This window comes from Aplysia californica, unplaced genomic scaffold (assembly GCF_000002075.1).
Source record: "Aplysia californica isolate F4 #8 unplaced genomic scaffold, AplCal3.0 scaffold01649, whole genome shotgun sequence".
NCBI classification, from domain to species: Eukaryota; Metazoa; Mollusca; class Gastropoda; order Aplysiida; family Aplysiidae; genus Aplysia; species Aplysia californica.
In genome coordinates, this window is record NW_004798919.1 from 22,808 (window position 1) to 34,503 (window position 11,696).

General features: G+C 38.6%; 1 protein-coding gene and 1 long non-coding RNA gene across 2 annotated transcripts in view; one reads left to right on the plus strand and one right to left on the minus strand.

Annotated features, from left to right (window-relative positions):
• LOC101858602 (cadherin-like and PC-esterase domain-containing protein 1) overlaps positions 1-11,696 on the plus strand; it is a gene marked incomplete at its 5' end in the record, with an annotated part of 29,518 nt that overhangs the window by 3,876 nt on the left and 13,946 nt on the right. The window contains 3 exon segments of the mRNA XM_035973659.1: positions 389-560; positions 1,551-1,708; positions 2,691-2,766. Of these exon segments, the coding sequence (XP_035829552.1) occupies positions 389-560; positions 1,551-1,708; positions 2,691-2,766 (406 nt within the window).
• LOC106013954 lies at positions 3,938-7,761 on the minus strand. The gene is made up of 2 exons (XR_004859453.1): positions 7,105-7,761; positions 3,938-5,997 (listed from the first exon to the last, which is right to left on the minus strand). It is a non-coding gene; the product is annotated as an uncharacterized LOC106013954 (long non-coding RNA).

Sequence of the window (11,696 nt, forward strand, 5' to 3'; positions counted from 1 at the left end):
CTCCGCCAATTCATAGACATACCGCTAGTCAAGAATCGCCCTTCGGCCATTCGCCAAACGCTTAGGGGCCAAGATCTAGATCTAGATTCTAGGCCTGTCCGAAATGCACTCTCCTGGCTGGGTGTACAACAAAATCTAGACTCTCTAGATCTAGATCTATATCTAGATAGGCTACGTTTATTCGTTTAACACTCTCTCTCTCTCTCTCTCTCTCTCTCTCTCTCTCTCTCTCTCTCTCTCTCTCACACACACACACACACACACACACACACAAATACTCTCTCTCTCTCTTACACTAAAACTAAACCACCCTCTCCATACATTAAGTAGCATTACCAATAAATATGTATCTGAAGGACAAAACCCTCGCCTCATTCCCCCCCCCCAGAGCCTCAGAGAGTGTGGTCATCCCCCTACCACGTGACCTCCTGTCTATAGACAACGTCAGTCCACTCGTCTGGCAGATGGACATTCTGGTGACGTCACTACAGCCCACCCGAATGTACCTGCACCCTGACGTCATCGTATGGGACAGCATCATGGCATTTGTGTTCAGGAAGGTAGAATCATGGTTACTTCCCCTTAAGTTAACTTTGTTTTTTCCTTCAACATGAAGCATAGGTGTCTTTTTTCAAAGAATTCACGGCACCGTTTTAAATATTTTTACTTGTTTCTTTGGGAGTTTGTTGTTGCAGTTTTTGGTCTTTTTTTTTTGTAGCTTTACTTTTGTTATTGTTGTTTTGGGGTTGTTGTTTTTAGTTTGCAGTGAGTTAGTTTAATTTGACTTATAGAAACCACGTGTAAACAAAAATGTATTAGGACAATATTGACAATAACACTAAGATTAAGAAGAAGTGGAACAAGGATACCACACTTGATTGCTTTATCTCCTTTTCCGTGATGTCACAACTACACACCATTAGTCATTGCCTCCCTAACGCTTTGTCTATAAATCTTCCATACACTGACACATCAGAACTTATGATTGACAAATTATTGATAGAAATTATTTTCTAAATACTAGTATCCTATCCTGAGAAAAAAAAATTGTTTCACTGGAAAAGAATTTGTCTCTTAAGCATTTTCAGTACCTTTTTTTTTATTATTGTAAGTCAATTTTTAAGTGAGCTGTGTCATTTAAAAATTGTTGGTTTTTGTAAAAATATCTATAAGGGCTTATGTTGTTTGGGTTTTTTTTCTTGTTTTTAATGTAAGTTTTTTCACCCCCGTGTTGACACCAATAGCCTAGCTATGTCTCCGATCCCATGTTATGGCGCCTGTAATATACAAGAGTAATGAAAAGAATCACCAAGGCCTACAGTATATTAAAACTGAAAATTTTTTTAGACAGTGAATTAAATCTGAAGATGCTCTCAATGGATATTTTTCAATATTCGGGAGAGCAAAAAAAATAACCATTTTTGAAGAATTATAAAATTTCTAAAAGGGTGGGAAAATTTACCCAGAAATACACTGTATTTGTGTCAAATCTTAATTCCCTAAACTCCACTGTGTCAAGTCTAAAGTCTCCATTTGTTCTTCAACCTCAGCACCAGAGGAACATGTCCTTTCAAGAGCTGCACCAGATGCTGGGTGACCTGGGTTCAAACCTCTCTCTGACCACTTTGTTGACCAGGCTGAAGGTTGTCTTTCTCCAGTTCATGAAACTCATCACAACGCTGGCCGACACGGGGACTTTGTTTGACAGGTTTGTGCTTTTCCTGGTCTCTGATCTTGTGATGTGTGTAGTGTGTAGTGTGCTCTCTGATGTTGTGATGTAGTGTAGTGTGTAGTGTGTACTCTGATGTTGTGATATAGTGTAGTGTGTAGTGTGTACTCTGATGTTGTGATGTAGTGTAGTGTGTAGTGTGTACTCTGATGTTGTGATATAGTGTAGTGTGTAGTGTGTACTCTGATGTTGTAATGTAGTGTAGTGTGTAGTGTGTACTTTGATGTTGTGATGTAGTGTAGAGCTGGCTCAAGATTTCTATTTGATTATCCTCTTGTTTTGTTACCCACCAATTCCAGAATAAATATTATATTGACCAAAGTGCTCTATCGGCCACCTGTCCAAGACAATCACCTCTATCAAAAACCACCCTGCTCACTTCCTCTTGCATTTTGCTTTTTAAATATTAAAATGACAGTGTCCAAGATGCCCTCTTGCCCGAGTCAACCACTTTTCACCTTGACCTTGGGTGGTCCTTTAAAAATTAGACAATTTTGACTGTACATGCTTAGGTTGTTGAGACTTCAGGCTTCTGTTTGTGACTGAAGTTCTGAATGAAGTTGTCAAAACTAAATTCACCTGTGTTTCTGGAAAAAGTAGGCCTAGATCTATACCATTTCTCTTATTCAGATAAAACATAGGTCTAATCATATTCTGTGGGTTGTTGGCGGGTGCTCTGGTGTGGTTTGCTTCTTCTTTCCTATTAAACATCTGTTGTCCTTATCTCTCCTCCTTCTTTTTTGTGTTTTTTATTCTTTTGTGACACCTCTAATCTTCGGCACTTATATGGCCTCATTGTGGTGCAAGTGCCGTAAAACTCTCATTAAAACCAAGAAAATCATATTTTCGGCTGGCTAGCGTTGTGTGTCTTGAAGAAATATCAATGAATAGACAGTTAACTTTTGTAAAAGCGACATGGACCATATTTATTTATAAAACATCTTTTCCTATCAAATTCCAGATCGTGCCCGCGATGTTTTCAGCTCCTGGAGTCTGTCGTGGCCTTCAACTCATCTTTTCATCCGGTTCTGCTACAGGTAAGTCTATCTCAGGGATAGACTGGTGGTGGATAGACAGACAGTGGATAGACAGTCTGTGGATAGACAGACAGTGGGTAGACAGATTGTGGGTAGACAGACTGTGGATAGACAGACAGTGGAAAGACAGACTGTGGATAGACAGACAGTGGGTAGACAGACAGTGGGTAGACAGACTGTAGATAGACAGACAGAGGATAGAGAGACTGTGGATAGACAGACAGAGAATAGACAGACTGGGCTTGGGGGATAGGTGAACTCAGAAACCAGCTACAGTGCAGCCTCTCTGTAACGACAACTCTCTGTAATAACGACATTTTTTTCTGGTCCCGACGATGTCGTCATAGAGCAGAGAGGCAACCAAAAATTGCTAATGATATATGAGAAAAAAATCAGGACCTGGGCACCATGCGGCTCTACAGAGGATGTCGCTATATCAAAAGTTGTCATAGAGAGGCTGCACTATAGCTGGTTTCTGTGTTCACCTGTCTCCCAAGCCAAGTATGTATGTATGTACTAGAACCAGAGAATAAATTGTTGTCCATGCGTGAGTTGGGGAGGGAACAATGTACTGATGCGGGAGCTGAGAGGGGAAATTTTGCTGAACTCTGTTTTTGACCGTCTTGGTTTGATTCCAAAGAGAACATTCAGGAACTTTTGTTTTAGAATAACTGAACAATATCTCCCTTTCTTCTGCATGTGTGTGTGTGTGTGTGGGTGGGGGGGGGGGTTATGAAAGAGAGAGAGAAGAGAGAGAGAGAGAGAGAGAGAGAGAGAGAGAGAGAGAGAGAGAGAGAGAGAGAGAGAGAGAGAGAGAGAACAGGATAAAGAAAAAAAGAGAGAGTGCGAGAGAATTTATGCCTATGGTGTCAGTTCGATTTCCGAGGTGGGAGACTTGTCCGTCTGTTTGCTGGGATGTTATATCCCACACAGCCCAGGCTGGTCCTAACAGACATTGTCGAAGTAGCCACCCTCCTAAATTATCTCAATTGTGTCAATGGGGGAGTGCAAACTTTTACAATTAAGTTTCATAGAATATGTGTATTATAAAGAGAGAGAGAGAGCGAGAGCGCGAGAGAGAGAGAGAGAGAGACAGAGAGACAGAGAGACTCAAGATTTTTATAGCTCTAAATAGTTCACAAACAAAAAGACACTTTTCAAACACATCACACAACTTAAGTCCTGTCTTGACATTTATTCAGATAGATGTTTTACACAATCTTTCACAAAAATTTGCATTACCGTACACTAAATATCAGGGTGTTCCACAAAAAATTCTTAGTGATGGGATATCTAGATCAAATAATATATCATAGAATGAGTGTATCATACAGTAAAATGTCAGGAGATGTATGGATTTTAATGAAATACTTGATTTGGTCAGATAAGATGTCATATAACATCTACTTTTTTCTCAAGGCTTGACAAAGTATCTGTACCTTAGTGGAAGTAGAAGAAGTGAGAAAATAAATTAATATTTCACGAAAGAGAGCTATAATTCGCATTATATTAGAATCTATATTGCATCTACGTAAAGAGTTAAAAAGCTAGACGTTTCACTTTTTTTTTAAAAACCTACACTTTTCTAAAAGAAGAAAAAAAAACACACAACTAAAATCAATTTATTTTAGCAAGATATACCGTTCTCCATTCTACACATTTTGGTCAAGTTTTGATTAGTCTCGGTACGAACTAACCTGTGCCTGCAGTGTGATGGAAAAAATAACAGAAAAAACACAGAGTATCAGAACTTATTGTTGATGGAGCAAATCGTTCACACGGTAACAAGTGCGTTATAACATGGGGCTGAACAAAATTGTCTGAGATGTTTATAATAAAAACATGATTTGGAAAATGTATCCAAAAAAACAACAAAATGTTATGTAATGTGTTAAAAGATAACTAAGATGCTGTCCTTCAAGATGGCTGAAAATGTACAAGTTTTTGGTTTCAGAATGTGTTGGGGAAACAATAAAATGAAATTAATTCAATCAATTGTTCTTGACAGTAATTTATGACTTTGGTGTCCGACTCTAACCACTAACCATGTCTCCGCCAAATTCTGTCAGACACTTTTTTGTCTCGAATTACGTCATCCACAACTGTAACTACAATGGGTGATATAGAGATCTATCATTTATAAATGAGTAAAAGGAACATTCTTCGTTAAAGTTTTAGCAATTTGAATTTGGGAAGATACGGAGAAAAAAAATTGCATCTTTTCCCTCAAAAAAGTGTTTGGCCTATTTTAGCGGCTACGTTATAGTAGAGAGCCAGACACTGACAGTATAAATATTCATAATAACATATGGTGTCATCTTCTAGCCATGTAACTGGTTTCTTGAAAATCTGTCAGCATACTCAAAACAAAAAAGTTGTTTTTTTTAATAATGAGAAAAGACAACAAAAAGTTTACCCCTACAGTACGTTGAAACAAGAGTTATCGTGCATGTCATATAACATTTTCAAGGAGAATGTAATCTGAAACATAAGTGTAGGCCTACATTTACAATGGTTTCTAAGGTATAACTGGAAGAAATAGCTCAGCTCTTGTCTGTTCTCTACTTTAATCTTTACTGAGGTCCACCAGTGGGTCCTGAGAAAAGATTAGGGATTCGGGGTTTTACATTTACTGGTACACTGGGTTTTTCCCCCCAATAGCAGCACAATGAACATGAAAAAAAGAGACCAATCTCAGGGTACACACATAGGCCCTACCACTAAATTATTATACTGGTCATGATCAAAGTGTGAGAAGTGATAAAATATTACATGTATTAGGCCTACTCACCCACTGTCCTATATATAAGTGGCATAATCAACTCACAATGACTAACACCACAAATGTAGGCCTAATGGAGAAGACATTCTCAAGATACCATGATCATGCAAGTCACTCACAATTTGGACAATGTCCATGTCCATGAACAAACTGATGAATCTGTAAAATATTAAAATTCAGTGACACCCACATCTTGCCAGGCATCATAATATATGAGGTCTTTGAGGACCAGGTAGCTCAGAATTAGCATTCGTAAAATACAAAAGTGTTGTCAAAGGAGGTCCACGAAGAAACACAGCATGAAAAGTTCAAAAAGCCTTGTGAACTGTTGGAAACTGCCTCTGGTCCTCACATTTTCTGACAGCGAGGCTCCAACTGTGTCAGCGACTGGAAAGGTGGCCGGTGAAGGGGTGCACGGGCCAGTGCCAGGATCATCATTGAACAAGGAACTGAGGACGATAGAAAAGATAACAATCTCTTAAACTTTCGCAAACAATTTGAGTTTATTATAGGTGTATATAGGGCCTATATTTTCTAACAAGATATTTTTAAAAAAACAACAACAAAAAACAGGATCGCAGGCACAGTTCGACGGATGCATGATTTCGAGTCTTCTGTGTTCGACATATATCCGTGTTATTCTGTAACAGTCTGGTTGATGATGGAAGGGAAGTAAACGTTCCAGGCGTAGAACTTTTTTTGTGTGTGTGATGACGATCGTTGACCAAGATCTAGATCTAGGTCTTAATAAGTTGTTTTACAGGTTGATGGTAGACAATGAAACTGTTACGCTAGATCTATGTTATAAGGATTCAGATTCAACTTTAAACCTCAAAATATAACAAATAATCTTTAGGCCTACACAAAATACCTGTATTTTATAGTTTCGATATCTTTCTTCATTTTCATTGTGGGTGATTTTAGTAGAGGGGTTGATTTCCATTATTATCAAAAGCAGGAATGCAGGGGGGTCTTCTTTTATCATTTTATGGTCATGAAGCTACTTATTATTAGTTGTAAAATCAGATTTCTCCATAATGCATCATGTATACACCTACTAGATTCTAGATAATATAGATCTAGATCTATATAATAGACCAACATAAACCAAACTGGGAGCCGGTTGGACTTTACTTTAATCCTACTACCAACGCAGCTGAAGTTTGTGAAATTAAACTTATGCCTTGCCTTGGCAACCGTGTGTTGCTATGGAAAACATGTTACAGTCAAAGGTTCAACGTTTAGGAAATGAGAACATGTGTACAAGATAAACAGCATCTAGATCTAGGTACAGCTTCACAACACTCTGTTGTTGCAAATATTCCCAACAAACAAAATGTAAGACGTGAGGCTTGTAACTCTCATACTGTTCACAATAACAACAACGTTGCGTTGACTATGGCGTCAACATTCCACTAGAATCTAGATCTAGATCTAGATCTATCTAGATCTAGATTCTAGGCCTGTCCGAAATGGTCGAAAATGAAAAGAGTTGCTTTAAAATCAACACCATCGATGTCTGGGGTTTGTCAACCCCCCAAATTTCAATGTCAGACCATTCATGACACATTTCCTGGTTGTGACTCTTCGCTAGATGACAATCAATAGGCTTTTCAGTTCCTACGAAAGTGATAAACAGTTTAAATGGCGACGCGTCTTTGAACTTCGAATTTATTCGAAATGAAGTGCGTTGTATTTTCGAAACGAAATTTTTTTTTTTTAACTTGTTTACGAAGTTCACAGGAGGAAAAATCAAATGTAATGATAACATTCGAAAATCGTAATAATTCGAATTTCGAAATTGGGTTGAACCAAAAAAAACCCTAGCGAAACGAGTCCATCAGCACAGCAGATATGCGACGATAACGGTCAAAGGGAAACAACAATGAAATAACGATACAACAGTAAGAAAGGTATGGGTGGCTTCCCTTAAATTTAACCGATTAACCTACGTCATCATTCTTTGTGTGAACACCTACGTCATCGTTCATTGAGTACACACCTTTTTTACGTCATCACTCTTTGAGTAAACACCTACGTCATCGTTCATTGAGTACACACCTTTTTTATGTCATCACTCTTTGAGTAAACACCTACGTCATGGTTCATTGAGTACACACAACTTATATACGTCATCATTCTTTGTGTGAACACCTACGTCATCGTTCATTGAGTACACACCTTTTTTACGTCGTCACTCTTTGAGTAAACACCTACGTCATCGTTCATTGAGTACACACCTTTTTTATGTCATCACTCTTTGAGTAAACACCTACGTCATGGTTCATTGAGTACACACAACTTATATACGTCATCATTCTTTGTGTGAACACCTACGTCATCGTTCATTGAGTACACACCTTTTTTACGTCGTCACTCTTTGAGTAAACACCTACGTCATCGTTCATTGAGTACACACCATTTTTAAGTCATCACTCTTTTAGTAAACACCTACGTCATGGTTCATTGAGTACACACAACTTATTTACGTCGCCATTTTTTGAGAGAGCACACGTTATCGTTCATTGAGTACACACCTCTTTTTACGTGTACGTCATCGTTCTTCGCGTAAACATTTAGTAGGGAATCATTCAATATTCATTGACAGCACACGTCTCGTCGTTTGTTGCGATAGATCTAGATCTAGATCTAGATCTAGATCTAGTTTTAATTATAACTTGGTTGATTCGTTTTGAGCACAAAATTGCATTAGCCTATCTCTTCGCGGTCGCAGTTCGCTCATCGGTTGATTTTTAACGAGTTGTACAGCTTTTGCAGCCTGATACTAGATCTAGATTTATATCTAGTAGAGTCTAGGCTGTTAATTCTGGCTCAAACCCTTTTTGCATCCCTCCGCACCTGATAGTGATAATGTAGATATAATGTCACCTCTCCGTTAACCTACAGCGTCCTGCAACACAAGGAATGTATTCGTGACTGTGCCGTTATATTAGCGCCTGCAATTCCCAATCGCGAGTTCATGCTGAAGTGAACCAAGCACTACACAAACATAAACAACTGCAATTGTAATCTCGGGTTTTGACCCCAAGAGTATAGAAATATCAGTAGATCTAGATCTCTAGATCTTGTAGTAGTAATTTTATATGGGGTAGGGGTAGGATTGCTGGACACTGACTCGGGTAATGTAACAGCCTAATTGTTGGGTACAAGACTGGACTATAATATCCCCAAACATTACAAATTGGTTAGTCCAGACATCAGACTGTCCAGTTTGGTGTAGGCCTAAGCCTTGATTATAATAAAAAGATCAGCCTCCTTTCTTCTGTCCTTCGTTGTTATTTGTTGTTGTTGGTTTTTGTTTTTTTCACCACTTAAAATGAAATAGATCTAGAGATCTAAACTTAAAAGTCAAGGCTAGCCTACATTGCGCTAACAGATCCGCTTTTTCGCACAACGTCAAAGGTTGCTGGATCTAGATCTAAATCTGAAAAATCTAGATATTACCTATCTAGGCCTAGAGGTCTACAGATTTTTCCATCGACTAGATCTAGATCTAGATTAAGTTTTACTTAAGTTTTTACTTAGGGCTACATTCGAGGGGGGGGGGGGGGGTCTAATAATGACGAGTGACGTTTTTTATTAGACCTATAGATTTAAAACATATGGTTCTGGAGGTGGAGTTGAATGTAATAAAGTGGCTGCAGACAGGGAGGAAAGTTCGTTACAATGAATCAGATTAAATTACGCCTAGGCCTAGGCCCAGGCACAAGGATTTATAGGCCTAGGGCCTAGCCTACTTAGAATATGCCCTAGGCCTAGATATCTAGATCTAAACTTCCTGGCGCCTAAAATTTGAATTTGATAAATTGATTCGCGTGTGGATGGCGGCTGGGTGCCGGGTGCAAGGTGAGTCTTTCGCTTCGACTTCAGATAGCATATAGAGTCTAGGCCTAGATCTAGATTTCTAGATCTAGATCTAGATCTTGATTCTTGATGCTGAATCTAGATCTAGACTAGATTCTAGTCGACAGCTGCGAGTCTTGAAAGTTCAAGCAGGGCTAATGATGACAGAGGTGGTAGAGTAGCCTCTAATGTAATGCAGAAAGACGATTTCGCTGTAGGCCTAGAATCTAGGACGCTAGGCCTAGATCTAGATCTAGATTATAGACCTACATGTAGATCTAGATTTATCTAGATCTATATCTAAGCGTATTCTAAGTACATATATCCTAAGCTAGCCTAGCCTATTCATCCTTGCCAAGGCCTAGATCTAGATCTAGATCTAGACTCTAGGCCTAGGCTAATCTGATTCATTGTAACGAACTTCCTCCCTGTGTGCAGCCACTTTATCACATTCAGTTCCATCTCCAGAACCATCTGTATTATAATTTAAAACGTCACTCGTCATTATTAGATATTTCGCCCTCGAAGGTGCCGTCCATGTAGGCCTAAGTAAAAACTTCACCTGTCTATGGATAAATCTATAGGCCTAGATCTAGATCTAGACTCTAGATCTAGATCTAGATCTAGATCTAGATTTAGATTATAGATCTAGGCCTACATAATGAAATGTAGATTAGATTTAGATCTAGATCTAGATCTAGATCTAGAGATCTAGCAACCTTTGACGTGCGAAAAAGCGGATCTGCTAGCGCAATGTAGCCTAGACTTCGAGATTTATTAGATCTAGAGATCTAGATCTAGAATCTAGGCCTAGATTTAGATCTGTCATTTAGATCTAGATCTAGATCTAGATATCTAAGTGGTGAAAAAAAAATCCCCAAAAAAATTATTAAACAACTTGTAACAACGTCGAAGGATAGATCTAGATCTAGAATCTAGATTAGATCTAGAAGAAAGGAGACTGATGTCTGGACTAACCAATTTATAATGTTTGGGGATAGGATATAGATCTAGAATCTAGATCTAGATCTAGATTCTAGTCCAGTCTTTACCCAAACTACTTTACCCAGGCTACTACCCTACCCTAGATCTAGTTAATATCCTGCAATCCTACCCCTACCCCATATAAAATTACTATTACTACTGATATTTCATTACTTGGGGTCAAAACCCGAGATTAAAATTACTGTTGTTTATGTTTGTGTAGTGCTTGGTTCACTTCAGCATGAACTCGCGATTGGCAATTGCAGGCGCTAATATAACGGCACAGTCACGAATACATTCCTTGTGTTGCTGGACGCTGTAGGTTAAAGGAGAGGTGACATTAGATTTAGATCTAGATCTAGATCTACATTAGCATGTGTGGGGGGATGCAAAAAGGTTTTAAGCCAGAATTAACAGCCTAGACTCTAGATCTAGATGTAGAATCTAGATCTAGATCTAGAATCTATATCTATATCTAGATCTAGAAAATCTAGATCTAGACCTAGCATCAGACTGCAAAAGCTGTATAACTCGGTAAAAATCAACCGACGAGTGAACTGCGACCGCGAAGAGATAGGCTACGACCTTTTTGTGGTCAAAACGAATCAACCAAATTATAATTAAAACTAATTAAAGCGACGAGACGTGTGCTGCCAATGAATGATTCCCTAAAGTAAATGTTTACGCAAAGAACGATGACGTAAAAAGAGGTGTGTACTCAATGAACGATGACGTAGGTGTTCTCACAAAGAATGATGACGTGTATAAGTTGTGTGTACTCAATGAACCATGACGTAGGTGTTTACACAAAGGGTGATGACGTTAAAAAGGTGTGTACTCATTGAACGATGACGTAGATGTTCACACGTAGAATGATGACGTATATAAGTTGTGTGTACTCAATGAACCATGACGTAGGTGTTTACACAAAGGGTGATGACGTTAAAAAGGTGTGTACTCATTGAACGATGACGTAGATGTTCACACGTAGAATGATGACGTATATAAGTTGTGTGTACTCAATGAACCATGACGTAGGTATTTACACAAAAAACGATGACGTAGGATAAAAGGTCTAATTTAAGGGAAGCCACCCATACCTTTCTTACTGTTGTATCGTTATTTCATTGTTGTTTCCCTTTGACCGTTATCCTCGCATATCTGCTGTGCTGATGGGCTCGTTTTGCAAGGGGTTTTTTGTTTGTTCGTTTTTGTCCAACCCAATTTCGAAACTCGAATTATTACGATTTTCGAATGCTATTGTTGCATTTCATTTTTTTCTCCTGTGAACTTCGTCAAC